This window comes from Psammomys obesus, unplaced genomic scaffold (genome assembly GCF_907164565.1).
Source record: "Psammomys obesus unplaced genomic scaffold, mPsaObe1.curated_primary_1811, whole genome shotgun sequence".
Classification (NCBI taxonomy): Eukaryota; Metazoa; Chordata; class Mammalia; order Rodentia; family Muridae; genus Psammomys; species Psammomys obesus.
In genome coordinates this window covers 5,208,909-5,228,402 of record NW_026590061.1, presented here as the reverse complement: position 1 = coordinate 5,228,402, position 19,494 = coordinate 5,208,909, and the positions used below count along the sequence as shown (strand labels likewise).

Below are 19,494 nucleotides of genomic sequence, written 5' to 3'. Positions count from 1 at the left end.
TTGTTTTTTCCACTTACATATCTTACCCTGAGTTTAGTTTGACAATATGTAGCTATCTAGCACAGCTTGCAGGTGATGTGTTAAGACAATACTGAATATTAGGTCAGTTTCTTCAGCTACTTCATAGATTTTAATATGATTTTATAGAATTGACTTTGGGGGCACTGGCCATCCTGTCTTTTCAAATGGACTGCGGTGATGGCCCACAGATAGACTGTTGGTAGTCTCAGCCAGGCACGACGCCTCAGAGACACCCGGCACACCGCTGAGGGCGCGCTCCTACACGGTAACTGCTGTCTGATGCCAGACCCATGCGGAGGCTGCTGTTGGATACTCACTTTTAGAAAGTGAGCTGGGGTCCTGTAATGTGCATAAGCCTTCTTAGATACTAGGATTATATATCTGCACACAGTTCCTTAATCAGATGCTAAGCACTTGCTGCTACTGTAGCTTAGAAATATCGGAAGCCTTAGAAATATTAAAAGTCCTTCAGAATGCTGATAACTTAACACCCATGTGTATTTAAAATTCTCAGCAAAGTATAATTAGGAATGCATGTAAATGTGACTGAAGGGGGAAACATCATGGTAGCACCTACAGTACCAGCTCTTGGGAAGCAGATGGAGCAGGACCCAGAGTTTAACACCAGTCTGGCCACACAGCAAGGAGGAACAGCCTGGACTATATGAGACCTTATCTCAAAAGACAAACCAAGCCATAATAAACAAAGATCTTAACTGTACTTTAAGTATATTTGCTTGGCCCCATGTGTTCGTCTTATAGTCCAGCCCTGGTGTTGGGGTTACAGGTATAGTTGGCTGTGCTGGCTACTGCAGTCACGAAATGCCATTTATATGAGGACAGCTGCGATTACCCAGTAGCAAAGTGTTTGTTGTGCAAGCATGGAGACCTGTGTTTAGATTCCCAGCATCCAGGTAAAAGTGGCATGACACACACCTATAATTTCATTGCTAGTGGACAGGTGAATCTCTTGGGCCTTCTGGTTAGCCTTCTGGTTAGCCCACCAGAGATTTTCAGGCTTGATTGGTGGCAAGCCACTTCACCCTCTGAGCAATCTCACTGGCCCTTTTTGTTGCTTTTGCCTTAGAGGATATTCCAGAAATAAATTTGGGTCTTTAATACCACTTGTATGCCTGGTTCCAACAGAGGTAAAGAGAAGTCATCAGATCCCCTGGGACTCGAGTTACAGATGGTAGTGAGCTGCTCTGTAGGTGCTGTATAGGTGCTAGCAATCTTAGCTGGGTTCTCTGGAAGGACAGTCCAGTGTTACCAATATTAAAAACAAAAAACAAATGACTTAAGGGGCTGGAGATATGGCTCAGTGGTTAAGAGCACTGACTACTCTTCCAGAGAACCTGGATTCAAATCCCAGTACCTACATGGCAGCTCACTCCTGTCTATAACTCCAAGATATGACACCCTCACATAGACTTACATGTAGGCAATAAAGTACTTATATGCACATAAAATACTTAAAAATTTTAATTTATCATTTGTGTGTGGGTGTATGTGTACCTCTGTACATACATGGATGTATATGTGCATTGGAAGTCAGGACAACTTTTGGGAGGTTCTTCCTTTCAGTTCCTGGGGTCAAACTCAGAGCTCTTTTCCCTTTTTAAGTATCTTGCTGATGACCTGTGTTAGCCAAAATTTAAAATACCATGTCTAAGTGAAAATTGTGGGCCAGTGAGATGGCTTAATGGCGATTGTAAAATTCTAGAAATTCATATGATGGAATGAGAAAACCGAATTCTGTCTTACACATATGCGTGTACACAAACACATACATATTCACATATTCACTGAACTCATTCACTAAATAAGTGTAATTCAAAAAGAAAATAGGGGCTAGAGAGATGGCTCATTGGTTAAGAGCTTTTCCAGAGGGACCTGGCACTGGGGCCTGGCACCCACATGGTGGTACAGCACAATCTCTAACTCCAATTTCAGATTATACAAAGTACTCTTCTGGACTCTGAGCACTGGGCATACAGATGCTGCACATAGTACATGGAGGCACTCACACATGTAAAATCAAAATGTTAGTCATTAAAAAGAGTTCCTTGTGGCTGGACAGTGGTGGCACACGCCTTTAATCCCCGTTCTATGGAGGCAGAGCCAGCTGGATCTTTGTGAGTTCAAAGCCAGCCTGGTCTTGGGTTGAGTTCCAGGACAGTCAAGGCTACACAATGAAACCCCGACTTGAAAAACAAAAAGTTAATTGTGAAAAACACATACAATTATGTTGTAATTGTGAATCACATTAATTTTAAGTTCCAAGATCAAATTTTCACTGATTAACTTGTTCATCAGTGTTGTAATTAGTGTGTATAATGAAGCCAATAAAATAGATGGAAGAATGTGAACTAGTACTTATGTCTGTGTTATGGTGAGTAGTGAATTCCGCCTTGGACAAAGGTTACTGAAACTACTAGATTTGAGTTTCCACGTTGCTCTGACTTGTCACCTCTTAGTGTGGACAGCATCATCAGTGGTGACCCAGAGTTTACTCAGTACGCTTCTGTGTGTTCTGTTCTGGATATTTGCGTAAATTTTTTTTAATAATTCATTTATTTTTATTTTATATGTACGTTGTTTTGCCTGCATGTATGTCTGTGTGAGGGTGTTGGATCCTGAAATTATAGACAGTTGTAAACTGCTCTGTGGGTGCTGTGAATTGAATCCAGGTCCTCTAGAAGAGCAGCCAGTGCTCTTAACTGCTGAGCCATCCAGCACCTATTGTATAAAAATAAACACAAGAAAAAAGATATTTTTGTGGCTAGAGAGGTAGCTCAGTAGACCCAGGTTCACTCTTTACTAAAAGTAGAGGAAAAAGTACCATGCATATAATTGATGAAGAGCAGGTGGGATTAGGAGGGGAGGAGGGGGGGGTTTATGGGGGGATACAAAGTGAATAAAGTGTAACCAATAAAAGTTAAAAAAAAATAATTGATGAAGAGCATAAAATTAGCAGTTTTGTATTGTGTACAAAAATGTTTTCATAATTCTTGATTTTTCTTTTCTTTAAGGCTTCTCATTTCTTTTGGGGACTGTGGGCTTTGATACAAGCTAAGTACTCCACGATTGAGTTCGATTTCCTTGGGTAAGATGATGTTAACTGTGAGGTACTGTCTGTCCCTACTTGGTGTTGAACTACCATATAGAAATGACAAGAGCATGGCATGACTGTTTCAGACAGCATTAGCAGGCACTTAGAAGCTATAGGAAGCTTATGAGTTAGGAAGTGCCCGCATGGGAAGTATCCAGTAGATGGTGCAGCAGGCTAAAGCATGAGACATCCGCCTGGGGTGCGGGAAGCAACTGAAGGACTGACATCAGCTCATTGTGCCTTGTTCTTTCCTTACCAGGTATGCTGTCATTCGCTTTAACCAGTACTTTAAAATGAAGCCCGAGGTCACAGCGCTGAAAATGCCCGAGTAAAGACGAAGCCTCGCTGGTCTCCAGGAGCTGAGCGATGCTTGTGGATGTTTCTAAGAAATTTCAAAAGCCAATATTTGTTAAAACTCATTTAATTTGGTTATCTTGCTTTATAAATTATGCCTCTAAACAGCCAATCTATTTTAAATAGAATGATGTTGAGAATATGCTTACTGCTGTCAATATGTGGCGAGCTAGAGATTGGTCCATCAGCAGAGAGAGTAGAGTTGGCTTTAGCCTTTGGCAATCCAGTCCATGTTACATGTGAATTATTTATTACAGATTTGACTTGACTGACTACTTTGAGTTTTCATTTGTTGGTTCAGTGTATGAAATGAGAATGTTGTAGAGATCTTTAAAAAGTTTTGTTAATAGGGGTAATTTTAGAAAAACATTCTTGTTCAGTGTAACCTTTGTAAAGTGAATCATTCACTCCCGAAATGGCAGTCGCTGCCTCAGTAGTAACTTCCAGCTGCTCTAGAGACAGACAGGCCCGTTAAAGAGGGAGCAAGGTAGCCACTGCCTCTGGGGTGAACGCTTTGAATTGGAGATTGGAGATCATTTCTTTTTGGGGAATACAACTTAAATTTAAACTATCTCTTTACATAGCCTGACAATATAAGATATATTTACTGTATAATCCTGGAATATAAGTATAACAGTTTAATGTTAAAATCTGTATTAAGTCATGTTTTCAAATACTAGATATACTCATTTAAGGTATTAGTCCCAGTTTTTAGAATTTATGTACCAATTGTTTCTAACCAAAAATTTTGTTTTAATCGAGCTACTCTGTTTTGTTCATTAAAATAATAGCTGGTATTGTTAGTATTTGAAACAAACATACAGAGTTCATCATACCTGGAAGCAAGGAATATCATTTAGATGCTTTCTATTCAGATTCATTCCTTTGGTTGGTTTTGTGTCTATAGAGTCAGCAAATGATTCCTTATACATGTAATTCCAGAGTAGTGTTATTTAAAGCAGTTACAGAATCAGTAAGGAGCATTTAGGTAGGTCATTGAGCTTGAATACTTAGATGTCTAACAAATAAGGAAATGTGAATTAAACAGTGTCGTGGTAGGAGGACTTGTTTTGATTTATCTTGTTTTTGTTAGTCTAGTTTTATTTTGTGTAGGTGTCAGGGAGGCAACTATCACATGGAAGGAAGCTAGGTCTTTGAGGTAGACAGGAAGGCTTTAATCTTCGAAGGCTGTTCTGTGGGCGTGGACAGTCACAGCTAACTTAGATTAGTCAGATAGGCTTTGCACTTTGCTCACGTAAGTGCTTGTGTACCAAGTGGCTCCATGGATCTGCATACGGAAAGTATGCAATACAGATCTATCCTAAGACATTGTCTGGTGTTGTTCCACATGGCTTGTGTTCTCAGACAAGTGCTTTAAAATACTTGGGTTGTTTCAAGGTGTTCAAACCTAATTAATTAGAAACACAGGCCATTTGAGATGGTAAATTTTAGCCGCATAAATAGACTCCTAAGTATGTGTCTATAACAGTGTTAGACCTGGATTTGGTTTCTACCTCCCCAATGCTGTAATGTTCACTTTTGTTTTTATGAACCACATTGCAATTCTACCGACTTCCTTGAATGGAAACGAATAATGACTAACTCTTTACAATGTTAAAGCAAACCTACAAAAACTGGCTTAGTGGAATTTTCATTCATGGTTGGAACATTGTCATAGACGATAAAGATGTGAGCCTCCTGATTCTTTGCTTTCTTCCTTACAATCCAAGAGTCTGTTGTCATGAGGCAACACAGGAGAAGACAGTGTTTGCTAGTCTGTTCCTGCTTTGAATGGAGGCTCACTGTGCTGCTGCTGCTGGCGGACTGCACAGCAGCCAGCTGAGATGTGGCTGCCACAGACACCTGTGGCACTGAATGCAACGACAACCTGGCATCTTGTGTACCCCGCCAGCACACAGGGATCTTGGGAAAAGACTAGCACATGTGAACAAACTCTTGCCCCCATTCCTTGGCCAGATTTGGGTGCTCTTATGCGCCTGTTTCTCAAACAGCTTTTGGGGATCATGGTGTAGACTTATCAACAGGATTCAAAATGTCTTTCCATTGTATTGACCATGTAAGGGATGCTAAGGAGGGTATATTGGGACAGCTCTGAAGAGCATCCTTCTGGAATGTGTCCTCTGGCTTGCTAGGATGTCAGTTGCCTTCTTTCGTTAAGCTAAGGAACTTGAATGCCTTACCTAATCACTCAACTGGTAGTAAGCTCATTTTGTAAATATGAAAGTGGATGTTAGAAATGGCATTCATGGATGTTCAATGTAATCAATAGACCGTAGTGGCCTGGATGCTTTAATAAGCAAAGTTTTACATTTCTGCCCTCTACCCCATCCTATCTCCCTGGCACACTGTATGATCTTGAACCTGACCAATGATATTTGATTCCCCCCCCCCCCCATTCTGTGCTGCCACCATTTCTAGAAGTGAGATGTGGTGGCCACGTCTTACTGTTGACATGACCTGCCTGAGGTCAAAATGAGCACAAACCTCATCAACTAGGTCTGCTTGGAGTGTAAATAGGACAATGTAAATAAGCAGCTGTAATTAGTGTGAGTTGTGTCATGCAGACAAGAATGTGTAGTTTTGCATTCTCCTTTGTAGAAGTTTTTCTGTCACTAAATGATCCAGCCTGTTGGTGTTTGGCTGGGAACAGTGCACACCTCTAGCTGTGCAGTGAGATAGCAAGAACTGGAAGGAAGATTTATTGGGTTTGGTTTATGTTGGTATTTATTTATTTAGCCTCTCAGTGCCTAATAAGACTCCCCCCCTTTTTAACTTGTCTATTAATTTTTTGTGGGTTAGATTCTGGGAAGCAGTGAATTTATAGAGTTCATTCTTTGAATCACAATTTGAAGGTAAAGGAAACTAAAAATGTAATTTGATGTTTGTAAACTGAACTGTGGTCCCCTTTTGATTTCAGAGTTTGTTGACATTTTTTACAAAAACTTGAAATTCATTGTGAATGTAAATCCCATCCATGCAAGATCTGGGGCAAACAGCATCTTAGTTTGTCAGGTGGCTTCTCTAGAGTGGTTCAGTATGGGATTGTGAGAGAAAAGGTCTTCAATGACAGATATTCTCCCCCTCATGTTTATTTTAACTTTATGTGTTACTAAGTTTTGACTTAAAGGAAGAATTCCCTAAACTAAAGAAAAGTTGGAAACTTTGAACAGCGCCCCCTTGCTTTCCATGTTAGGCAGAAGTCCCTGTGCCTCTTGATGATTTCACTGGCTGACATATAACAGGCAATAGTGTCACACGTTGCTTTTTCTTTTCTCTAACTTGCTTTTAAGCATTTTCTACTGCATTCCAGAGTACTGTAGACTTAAATATTTTCCTATTAACCTACCACCTGTTGACAGAGTGGACAGTGCTTTGTCCTGGGGTTGTCTAGTGGCAGCAGCATGTGCTACCTCACAGGGAAGGTGAGCGCAGGTGGAGAGCCTGGGTGACTGGCTTCAGCTGCCGGGGGTTTTCCTCTCTGTCACAATGCAGGATGGCCTATACTGTGAAGCGGAGCTGCATCTTCAGACCTGTTTCTGTTCTGAGAAGCAGGGTAGAGGGTGGTGAGCCACCTTTTTTCCCCACAGTGACAGCAGTGTTCAGTCTTGGGTTTGACAAATGCTATCAGCTGCTCCAGACAAAACATCCCCAATTTTGGAACTTCAGTCCATATTTTTGTAAAAGAAAATACTGGAGGTTTTGCATTACTTTGAATTCTTGAAGGCTAAATTCAGTGACACGTTACAAAATGAGTTAGATTTATTTTAATAGTTTTTGTGCTGAAGAATTTATTTTTGGCTTAATTTGGTATGGGAAGAATCCCCAGAGTATTTGGATTAGGAACATAATGATGCTTGACTCATAAGCACTTTAAACTCCTTTGTTGGCAGCTTTTCCTCTCCTGGACTGTGCACTATGGTACCACCAACATACCTTTCTCCATTGTGCATTTTATGGTTTATGTACTTGCAAAAATACTCTTTAAAATAGTTTTAATTTTATCTTTCGGTTATCTTACCCACTGTTGTAATTTGGATCTCATTAATACATTTTAATAAAACACTAGATGCTTATAGAACTGAAAACATCCTATTGTCTTTTGACTAGTTTGTGAAAGTGGAGCAGGAAAACCTAGCCAGTTGCGATTACAGGCTTCCTAGCCAGAAACAGAGCTAGGTTGAAACCCAGTGATACCCGCAGAGCTGTGGAGGGAACAGATGCCTCTGCTCTCTAAGCCTGCACTGTGGCATGCTGCTGTTTGTGTGTAGGTAGCGACATACTGAGTGTTTGTTGTCAGTAATCTGAAGGTCGTCCTCTGTATTTACCTGTACTAAAGTAACTGTAAACTAATGGAACCTGTCAAAACTTTTCTGTGTTTAGGAGCTTTTGTACAGCCAGGTCAACTGTCCTGATTGAAGGAAGAAGACATGGTATTACCCATATGCAAGGGAAAAAGCTGGAATGAGTGATTGCGTTAGCTGTCTGTTGAATTGGGGAGCTGTGGCATGGGATTTTAAAATTGTTTCTCAAATGTGAATTGTAGTCTAATGCTGCTTTGTATAGACTGTAAGTGCTATGGATAGTCTCGGCACTGAACATGGATCGATACCTCGCAGATGAACACAGCCTTTGTCCTAGGTTTCCCTACTCCTCAGCAGTGTCTGAGTGCTGGAGAACTTGCTTATCTGTTTGCTAGCAGAGATACTTCCTGCTTTTTCCTTTGTTGTTACATATTTTTATGTTTGAAATTTAATTTTTACTACTGTTAATTTAAGTAAAATTTGTTCCATGGATAAAGTGGCATTGCCAGTGAGAATGAGCAGCCTCACTCACGCAGCTGCTGAAGTGAAGTACATTTGTGTTCTGTGTTCATGAACTTGCAATGAAGCCGTGGTTCTGTTAAGATACAAGTGCGGCTTAGGCTTTATTTCTGTTTAATAAGGCTTTCTACCATTGATTAAATGAAGGAATGTATCTTTTTGAAGAGATTTATATTCTGTAAATAAACATTGGTTGTAACAATAAAGTTGAGTTCTAACCATAATGTGTCCATGTTGTTCATACGCAATTTGGAGACTTTCTGTAGTAGAATATATCGAAATACATGAAAGCGTTGTAGCTGTTTGCCTAGCAAGTTCAGTATCTTAGGTTTGATCCCTAAAAAGAGAGAACAAAGGGTTTCCAGAGTTAGTAGTGAGGGCTGGGGAGCTGTCTGTAGGGGAGTAGTCCCTAGCAATCGTGAGGACTGGAATTTGGATCCTAGTGTCTACATAGCAAGCCAAGTGTTCCTACATGCCTGTACCCAGTTCTAGGGATGTGGACACAGGTGATCAATGGGGCTTGCTTGCTCCCAACCTAGCCAAGAAAATGTGAGCTCAGGTTCAAAGAAAGTTTGTCTCAAACACATGAAATAGGATAGGACACGGAATACCTCTGGCTTGCTCATGTGTAGACACATGGACTCACGTGCATGCATGTAATTTTTTTAGACAGGGTTTCTCTAGCTCTGGCTGTCCCGAAACTTGCTTTGTAGATCAGGCTTGCCTGTCTCTGCCTCCTGAGTGCCTCCCATCATTGGTGGGCCACCACTGCCCAGCTTTTTTTTTTTTTTTAGTAGCATGTAAACATATTTGGGTTGGTTTATGTTTCTCATTGTGTTACTTTTCTGTTGCTATGATAATATACCATGGCCAGATGCAACCTAAGAATTTTGTTTTCCTATATGAAGGTGTGGTAGAAGCAGGAAGCTTGGCTGATCACATTTTATCTCATATTTGTTTTCTTTTTTTCTTTTTTTTGGTTTTTGAGACAAAGTTTCTCTGAAGCCCTGGCTGTCCTGGAGCTTGCTCTGTAAACCAGGCTGCCTGCCTCTGCCTCCCAAGTGCTGGAATTAAAGGTGCCCTCCATCACGGCATGCTGATCACATTTCAGTCACAGAAAAAGGGCATAGGGAAGTGGCATACATCCTCAAGGTTCAGACTTCTACCAGCAAGGCTGTACCTCCTAAAGATTGTAGAACCTCTCCAGATAACCTCCAGCTGGACCAAGTGTTCAAATACAGGCACCTATGGGGGCACATAGCTCATCCAAACCACCACACTCATTCTGGTTTTGCAGTATGTTGTGAAAACTTTGAAAACCTGCGTTGTTTCAACTGAGCCACACCTCCCAGCTGCTAGATCTGTCTGGTCTCAGGATCCCTATCAGGCTAATTCTTACTCCCTTAAAATCTCTGAAGATTCTACCCAAACTACTTGTGAAGTTTGACTTTGAGAAAGCCATCTTTCTGCATAGGCAGTTGTTCATTCTGTCACTGTTTCCTTGCCTTGCTGCAGTGCCCATAGACACTTCCTATCAATATACTTAACTCATGTCCTCTGCTTTAGGGACCTGTTTTCTTGTGTGACAGCCATGCTTCCTAGCAAGATTTTATTTGTGTAGTCTTATTACAGTGCTATGAGGTTCACGATGAACTTTCATTTCCCACACAAAAGTATCAAAGAGCAGAGAAACATTTTCCAGGAAAACAGTGGGAAAGCAGGATTTGTTACTGCAGGGAGCATAAACCTTGGCAAAGTTGTTCAAGATAGCTTTTCCGGGTCAGCATTATGCCCACAGGGAGAAAACCTAAAGTCGAAGTTAGTTGAGCATATTCTTTCCCTCCTCCTCTACTTGGTTTGGTATTATTTGAGAGAAATATATATATTTAACTGCAGTTAATTTCCAGAGATGACCAGAATTCAGTGTTTTTAGATTCTGGTGTTCTAACAGCTTTCAACGTTCAACTAATAAGTATATATGTAATATGTGTTTAATGTATAATATATTTAGTATATTAAATATACAAATATGTTAAATATATATAATATACTTTAAATGTATACAGTAGGCTTATAGAAAGTGAAGTTTACATGTTTAAATATTTAAATCTATATTTAAATTTATAAGTGTGTGTGTTGTATGTGGGTACCTGGGCCACTGCACCTGTATGGGAGTAAGAGGACAGTTATGTGTGCAGTGATGTTTAAATGAGAATGTCCTCACACTGCTACCCCCTAGACTCATATGTTTGAATCCTTGGTCCTTGCTTGGTGACACTGTTTGGGTATGTTTAGGAGCTGTGGCCTTGCTGGAGGAAGTGTATTACTGGAGATGGGCTGTGATTTTCAAAAACCTCACTATTCTCAGTGCTAGATCTGTTTTCTGCTCATGGTTCAAGACAGAACTTCTTAGCTTGCTGTTCCAGAAGCCATGCCTGCCCTTTCACTGGCCCCATAAGCCCAAATAAATTTTCTTCCATGAGTTGCTGGTCAAGTCAGGAGACACAGTGCTGTACCTGTTGTGCTCTCCTATCTTGTGCTGAGACAGGGTATCTATGTAGCCCTGGTTGTCCTAGAATCATTTAGACCAAACTGGCATCCAGCCCCCAGAGATCCCATGATCTCTGCCTCCAAACATGATTAAAGGTTTGTGCCACTATGCCTGGCTCAGCCTAGTTTTAAGAAGGTGAAAGCAGTAAATGCCCTTTTCACCCTCCTGGAAGATCACCTTTGATACAAAGATGGGGAGCCAGCCTGTTTTCATTACTTCTGTTGCTGTCTTAAAGTTCCCTGGCAAGCAACTTAGTTTGTTTTGGCTCACACTCGGACGGCACATCATTGCAATGATGTCACAGTGGTAGAAGCTGAGGTGGCTGATCACGTGGCATGTGTAGTCATGGAGCATGAGAAAAATGCTTGTGATAGGCTCATTTCCTTTTCATACCCAGGATTCCATCCCAGCGAGTGACTGGGTCTTCCCAACTTAACCTAATGGAGATGATTCCCTACAGATAACACCCAGAGGTGATTCTAGATCTCACAAAGTTGACAACTGAGGTTTTTAACAAGGCTGTTAAAATTTCTTTTGACACTGGCATTTTGAAAAAATAATTCAGCGTAAGACTATGAATCAAAATCAAACACCCATCCCTACTGAGATCTCTCTAGTTGGTTTTCTCAACTATTTTGTACTGTGAATCTTAATAGCTGAAAAAAATTAATCCTTTTTACAAAAATACTATATTTAGTATTTAGTTGGTGATGAATGCTATTTCAATCTTCACACCACACTGAAGATGATAATTCAAATTGCTCTCTTTTTCTCGTTTTGTAACACTAGGGTAAAATTTAAAATGTTATTGTGCTTCTTGCATATATCTTTTTGCATGGTAGCAGAAGGCTGTGTAGGTGCCATGAAAAAGGCTGTCTTGCTGACATCCCTAACAAGAGCCTTAAAGCTATCCTACTCAAAGATTTGTGAGTTCCCACTTTGAAATCTAATGGAACTTAATGAGAAGGAAAATGCTAAGTACATGACAGTGTTTGCCAGTGCTCAGTTCCTTATCAGAACAACAGAATCCTGTTGTCTTCAGGTTGTCCCAAGTGTTGACAGCACTATTTCATTTATCTTTGGAAATAAAAATGAAACACTAGGGCAGGGTGTTGTGTGAATCTCCAAAATATGAAGCCCTCACTATTGCAGTCTTTGTGTACACAGTCTAGTTTATCCAGCTTTTGCCATATTCTCCCTACCTTGCTAAGCACTCTGTTTATAAGACCTCCAACTGGGGATCTGTTAAGGCATTGTTTGGTGCTTTATATTCAGATGTTAACTGCTTCCCTCCACACCCTCCCCTCCACCATCAAGAGTACCAAATCGGTGCTGTGTAACCTTGCCTCCAAATTATCCCTGATTGGCTGAATAAATGCCTACACCTGGGCAGGGCAGAAGTGAGGTGGGCAGGGCCAAGGTTCGAGGGCTGCGAGGAGAGGAGGATGCTAGGAGAGGGAGTTTGGGTACGCGGAGGAGGAGAAGAGGAGGCAGCGCTGCATGGCTGGGGAGGAGCCTGCTCTGAGGATCAGTGTGGCTGGAGAGAAGCTGCCCAGATGGAAAGCATGTGCAAGTGTGACGGGATGGGAAGTAGCCGGGTAGGAGCGCCTAGAGCAACGGCGTGGAACTGGGACCGGGACACAAAGGGTAGTTTAGGAGGCTGATTTCTGCCCAGTTTCAGTGTACAAGCATATTAAAAATCTATCAGGTAAAGACTGTGGCTTTTATCGAAATGCTGGCAGTTGAATAATAACCAAAATAATGACAGGCAATTAATTCTAAATGTTAATAGCCCTTTTAATTTCTACAACAGGGACCTCTTATTTCTGTTTCCCTCTTTTGGCCTTTAGGGATCCTGGATTCTCATGTGCCACCTGGGGCCCTCCTGCCAGCATCTTTAACAAGTGCCCTCTCACCAATGTTTCTCTCTAACCAACATCTAGAAAACAGGTTTGGATGTGCCCAATGTCTGTCTCCCCATCTGTTCATGTGAAGGCAGCTGACATGTTAATGACAAGATTTATTTATTTTTTCTTTCTGTCCTTCCTTTTCTTTTTCTTGAGACAGTCTTACTATGTAGTGTTGGCTATAGACCAGGCTGGCCTCAAACTCATATAGAAATCTGTCTCTGTCTTCCAAGTGCTAAGGCACACACCACCACACTTGGTATTATCTCTGGACACAGTGCTGGGGGTCAAATCCAGGACCATGTACATGCTAAGCAAATGCTCTTTCATCAAGGTTTATCCCCAGCCCAACTCACTTTTTTTTTTTTCCTGAGACAGTGTTCTCTTTAAACAACTGAGTCATCTCTTCATCCCCTCACTTTCCTTTTAGTTTTCCTAACTGATGTTATTTCATTCATTTCATTCTCATTTTTTTTTTTTTACTATGTGTGATATTTTACAGATTAATTTTTATAGTACTATATCTGTAGCTCAGTTGGTAGAATGCCTAGCATGTTCTGGTTCAGTTCCTAGCACTGAATATATTGGATATGGTGGCGTATGTCTGTAGTCCTAGCACCTTTGAAGCCAAGGAGGATCAGAAGTTCACAGGAGCAAGATGGTCCTGTAGGTGAAGGTGCTTGTGGCCAAGCCTAGGGATCTGGGTTCAGTCCTGGGAGCCCACGTGCTAGGAGAAAACTGGCTTCCACAAGTTGCCATTTGATAGACACATGTGCAATATGGCATGTATCACACCCCCCCCCATGCTGAATAAATAATTAAAATTTGGAAGAAGAGCTTCAAGGTCATTCTTGATTATATAGTGACTCAGCCTGAGGTACCTGAAATGCTGTATCAGATAATTAATTAAAATAAAAAGGAAATGAAAACTAAAGGGTGAGCCTGTTTGGAAGCACGCGCTTATTGCCAGGAAAAGCCCCTCGAAATATGCACTTTCCTGGTAAGGGGCCAAGGAAGGTGGCAAACTGGCTCCCAGCTGGGGCTCCCAGGAAACAATTTCCTTGTAAACCCATCAGTAGAACTCTTTGCTGAAATCTAACCTTACAAAAAATCTGCCTGGTGAGAGGCAGGAAGTGCCACGAGGAGGGGACGCACAGCGTCGAGTTGCCTGTGCCTTTGGCATGGATGTCCTTGAGCTCCAAGTCCCTGCAGTCAGGTGTTATGCGGAAACACAAGAACAATGGTTATGTGAAGAACCTGACCCAACTCAGGTAACACCTTTCCCTCCCACCTCCCTTCTCTCCAAGCAATTTCTACTCGAAGACATTGACCTCAAAGGCACATTGATCTGAGTACTTGACACTCAGATACCTACAACCAAGTGGTTTAACCTCTGTACAGCTTCCACTGGCCTTTCTGTTAAGAGGCTGGGCTTTAAAAACTCAGACCAGATTCCTGTATTGTCTTTTATTATTCTAGAACCCAATTTTCTATCTTAAAAATATTTATTTTTCTCCTTTATTAAAAACAGTACTTGTTCACTATAGAAAAATAAGCGACTTTAGAGAAATCAAAGGTTAAATTGTAGTCTTATGTAAAAACATCATAGTGTAGATTTCAGGTTTTCACTATGCACAGGCATCTGTATATTAGTACATATTTCTGTGTATCTCAATAATTAATAGAAATAAACACAAACTAGAAAATAGACCACAGTTACTTCATACTGGCCTTTTTTCTTTTTAAAAAAATTTTTTTTTAACTGTGTATATGGGAATATGTATGAATGAATGTGTGTGAATGTGTGTGCCCATGGAGGCCAGAGGCTTGGGATGCTCCCAGAGCTGGAAACAGCTGATTATAAGCTGCCTGACATACAAGCTTGGAACAGAACTTGGTTCCTCTGCAAGAGTGTTGGGGGCTGGTCTGATGGTGTGTTTATAAAAATGCTGAATTCTGGGCCCCACGATCTGGTTCCAGTCCAGATGAGTGCATTCTCACTACACTGGACTTTGTTGTGGAAATCTTGCTCCCTAATCATCTCTGATTGGTTAATAAAAAAGGCTGGACAGCCTGTAACTGGGCAGAAGAGAAATAGGTGGGCCTTCGGCTTCCCTAGTTTGGGATTTCAGGTAGGGACCACAAGGAGGGGAGGAGAGGAAGGAAAGGAAGATGGAGAGAAAGGATGTGGCCTCATGGAGCAGATCCAGCCCAGAAAGGCCTAACATTGGCTAGTAATTTGGGGAGTGTGGTTGGGAGGTAGGCAAACTAGCTTAGAAAATTAGTTTAAATAGAATCTGCCTAGTGAGTGTGCTAAAGCTGTTTGAACGAATCAATAGGTCTCTGTCTCAACTATCTGGGAGCTAGTCGGGTTAGTAGAGGCTTCTAGAATTAATAAATATTCAACAACACAGGAGCAGCACACACTCCTAACCTGAGCCATCTCTCCAGCTCCCATTTTTCCTTTTCACAAGGTTAACTTTCAGTCTTCTTTCTCTTTCCATTTCTCCACCCTTCCTTCCCTCCTCCCTTCTCCTTTTTCCCTGTTTTCAGAGAGACTGAATGTGAGTGTGTTGTGCAGTCTAAGCAGGTGCTTGGCCACTGAGCTCCATGTGTTCCTACCTTTGAATTTCCTTGTGGATAGTGGCATGATTGGGACACACATTCTTCCTTCTAAATCTCTGTACACATTCCCATTTTCAGTTTTGGTTTTAATGTGCACAGTTTGATGAACTTACTTAAGTCTTGGTCTCAGGTTTCACATTCAGGGTGCAGCTTATAAAATTGGTTTAAATCAGCTGTAACTGAGGATCTGGACTTGCTGGGATTAAGGGAGCACTGCCACATCTGGTTAATATTGTCATTGACGTTATTTGTTAGAAATGGTATTTTGTTTTCTTCTTGAAAGTTCTGATCTCTCAGTCTCTCTCTCTGTGTATACATGCATGCACTAGAGTCTTTTACATGTTTAGGGAGGCACTTGCCTGCTGGGGTACATCTGGAGCCCATGGTAAAAGGTTTATAGAAGAGTAGGAAATCTGTAATGGGCCTCAGATGCTATCTACTGACATTCATAGTCTTTGGTTGCTGGATGGTTCCAAAAGGATTTCACCTGATAATCATATAGATACTGGACCAAACACAGAGGTGGGCAATGAATGCCTGTTGAGGGGCTAAAGATAGCTCATGTTCAAATACAGACCCCAGACTTGCAACATTCCAACTCTTCTCAATTGCATAAGTTCTGTGTTGCATGCTGTCTAGCACGGGTGCAGCCTTTTCTCTTGGAATTTCAGTACACAGAGGAATGCTCAAGGAGCTAACGGAGCTGAAGGCTAACCAGGCTTGCAGTGACAAGATGATGTGATAAAATCATAGGCAAACTGTCATCAAGGTTTACAAAGTGAGCAAGGGCTTGTTCACAGAATTCTGAAATGCCAAATTAGGAACTACTGAAGTGGGAACGTGGAATCATAAAGATTAGTAAATATTGAGGCTCATGACAAGACAAGAAATGAAGTGTGACTGTGAGAGTCGCACAGATAAGAACTCCCCAGACTGAGGCTTCTTAGGTGCTGCTCTGTGCTCAGGGCGCCTAGGATCTGCACACATCCAACGACAGGAGAAAGCGTCCCAACGGGAGGACTCACGAGCAGTATCCCGACACACCACTAGGTGGTGATATAATGTCACAAGTCTGTCTTGGAGTCTTTGATTCTGGATGCTTTCTCCCTTTTTAATCTGCGGGTTAGTCCTTTTACATTTTTTTTTTTTTTTTGCACCCTTTCAAACTGTTTTCTCCTTTTAAATTTCTCCTTAGCTGTCCATTAAAACTATCATGATTTTTACACTATTCGCTGACTGGAATTCATTAAATTCAGTAAAATTTATTACAGAATATTGAGACCTGTGTGAAAACGCAGAGACTAGCAAAAGGTATCTTTCCAAGACCATCACTCAGCTTCCGAGTTCCCAACTCAAGGCAGCTCTGTGGCCCTGCCTCACACCCCTACTTCCCACGTTTCCGAAGGATGTTCAGGTTGATATGTAAGCCCATCATTTGTGAAGAAGCTTCAGCATAACAATGTCAGCATTAAATATTATCAATTCCTTAGTACTACAAATTCAATTAGCATCCAAAGCTCCAACAGTTCGTAAGTTAAAAAAAAATTATAATTCGATTCTTGCAATTCACATCTGAATAAAGCCCAAATATTGAGATTAGTCAATTTTCTCTATTATTATTATTATTGAGACAAGTTTTTACTGCAGCTGGCCCCAAACTGATGGCGACCCTACTGCCCAAGCCTCCCGAGGACTGGGGCTACAAGTGTGTGCGGTGATCACACCAGCCCCTTTTCTTTCTTCAAGTTATTTTTTAGGCTTAATTAAAACATTTTTAATAATGCTTTGAGAAATTCATACTTTGCATTTTGTCCACGCCCCTCCTCAGTTCCTCCTACACCCACCGCCCCAGTTCTGTACGGTTTTTTTTTTTTTTTTTTCTTTTCTTTTAATCTACTGAGACGAACTTGTGCTGCGCATGCGGTCTTGGGTATGTGCTCATCCACGGAGGGTGACCAACCTGGCGGGGGCCACACACTTAAAGACGGCTGAAGCTCCCCTTCCTGGAAGCTGCCAGTGTGAAGGGCTCCTCAGCTGTGGGTGGAATGTCGTGCCCACCCCCGCCCCACTGTGCTGGGATTTTGTCTCGGCTGCGCGTTTGCGGGCCCCTCCCTTCCTCCCTCCCCTCTGCCGGTCTTTCTCTGCTGCAGTTTATTTGTTGGGAGAACGAAGTTATTTTTCTGTAAGCTTTCCGCAGTCTAGATTTTCCTGATTGCTGTCAACTCTTAAAGTGTTACCAAGTGAAACATTTGGTAATTTTCTAAATAAAGTTTAGGTTGAAACCGAGCACTTGGCTCTCTTTGTTCCTGCTGCTGGGCTTCTGCGCGCTGGGCGCGGGGTCGGAGGGGACCGATGCCTTTCCCGCGTCACACCAGACTCGCGTGTGAAGTCGGCGGCCGCCGCAGATCCGCGCGCCACACGCGCCCGACTCTTCCTCGCTCCAACGGCCTCCCCTGCTCCTCCCACCCTGGCCGCACGCCGCCTCCCGGGGGTCCCGCCGGCAGGGGAGAACGCGTGGGTCTCGGCTAAGTTCGACGCCTCAGCGATCCCCTCGGGAGGCCCGCTCTCTGATCCCGGGGGTTGCTCCGTTCTCTCCACGCAGCGGCCCGGGTTCTGCGTCCCGGGCGCTGGCGACTCGGCAAAAGCTCGTGCGCCGTCGGGTGAGGCGGTGCCCACCTCGCGAGTTCCAGGCCCGCCTCAAGACGCTGTCTCAGAAAATAAAAGCAAAACAAAGCCTCACCCTCACGGAGCTTATGTAGCAGTGACAATAACTAAACTACACAGTAACTTGCGTTATGGGTGAACACGCGGTGTCCCCAGAGGCTCTTGTTGAAAGCCGCCTTCCTGGGCCCTCCTGGAAACCTGAGGCCCGCGGGCCGGGAGAGAGGAAGTGCGTCACCGGGGCGGGCCCTGCCTCCTGGCTCCTGCTGGCTCCTGCTTCCTGGCCGTGCAGGGAGCTGCTGCGGCTCACTGATAGAAACCCCGCAGAGCAGCCCCACCGGATTCTTGACGTCGGGGATGTTTCCTCTCAGGAATGTTGGCTGCAGCTGCCGACAGCTAGCTGATACAAAGGACGTGGGGGAACCTTCACGGTTCATCATGTCAGCCTTTGCTTTCCCCTCACTCTGCCCTGTGAATCCCTGTCGCTCTTCTTCTGCTGCGTTTCTGCCCCAGTCGGTCACCCACATTTCCACTTGGTTAGCATTCCTAAAACCTCAGCAAAAATCAGCTCTAACAGTGCACTGCAAAAGCAATGGGCGCCCTTCTATCAACAATAATGTTTAGACTTCTGAGTCTTTAACCCTTTCTGCCTCCCGTCACCCTCCTCCCCTTCCCTCTCAGCCTGGATGGCCATCACGTCAAATTCCTGGCCTTTCTCACTCATACCCTCCTCTGTCTCCTTCTTCACACATCCACACCTTCATTCTCTCTGTGTGTATAACATGTGTGAGGGCAGGCACATGTGCTCCAAAGAATGGGGTGGGAGTGCTGGAGGTCAGAGGACAACTTTGAATACTGGTCCTTAGGCCCTTGCCGTCCACCTTATCTGAGGTGGATATTCTCAGTCGTTCACTGCAGCACACACCCGGCTAGCTAGCCTTTCGGCTCCTGGATCTTCTCCAGAATAGCCACCTCCCAATTACTGAGAAGCACTGCTGCATTTGGCGTCCTAATGGCACTGGGGATTTGAACTCAGGTCCTCAGGCTTGTAAGGCAAGTGTTTTACGTATTGAACCACCTCCCCAGCTCTTGTTTGTCTTGACTTTTCATGTCCATGTCCTGTTCTCCCTGCATTTCAGTACCTGGCCTGAGCATCCTCTCCATAAGGGTCACCCTTGGCGCCCGACCTCAGGTGACAGTTTCTTCAATCCTCCTGCCCACCTACCTTCACCGACTCCCATGCAGGCCCACCACTCAGCTCTGCAGTGGCTGTGAATATCTTTGTCTTGGAGCAGAAGCCCAGGTGGGGCTGGAATGGAAGTACTGCTGAATGAAGCCACGTGATGTGCCTGCCGCCTGCCCCTCGGTGTCGTCCTGAGCCTCACTGGTGGTGATGGAGAAGGGAGTCTGTGAAGAAGCCCA

General features: G+C 43.0%; 1 protein-coding gene across 1 annotated transcript in view; it reads left to right on the top strand.

The window, feature by feature from the left end:
* The window catches only part of Etnk1 (ethanolamine kinase 1), a 45,688-nt gene extending 37,136 nt beyond the window's left edge, over nt 1-8,552 (top strand). Inside the window, exons 7-8 of the mRNA XM_055605682.1 lie at nt 3,054-3,127; nt 3,393-8,552. Of these exons, the coding sequence (XP_055461657.1) occupies nt 3,054-3,127; nt 3,393-3,465 (147 nt within the window). The 3' untranslated portion in view covers nt 3,466-8,552. The remainder of the gene's footprint in view (nt 1-3,053; nt 3,128-3,392) is intronic.
* Nucleotides 8,553-19,494: the final 10,942 nt, after the last annotated feature.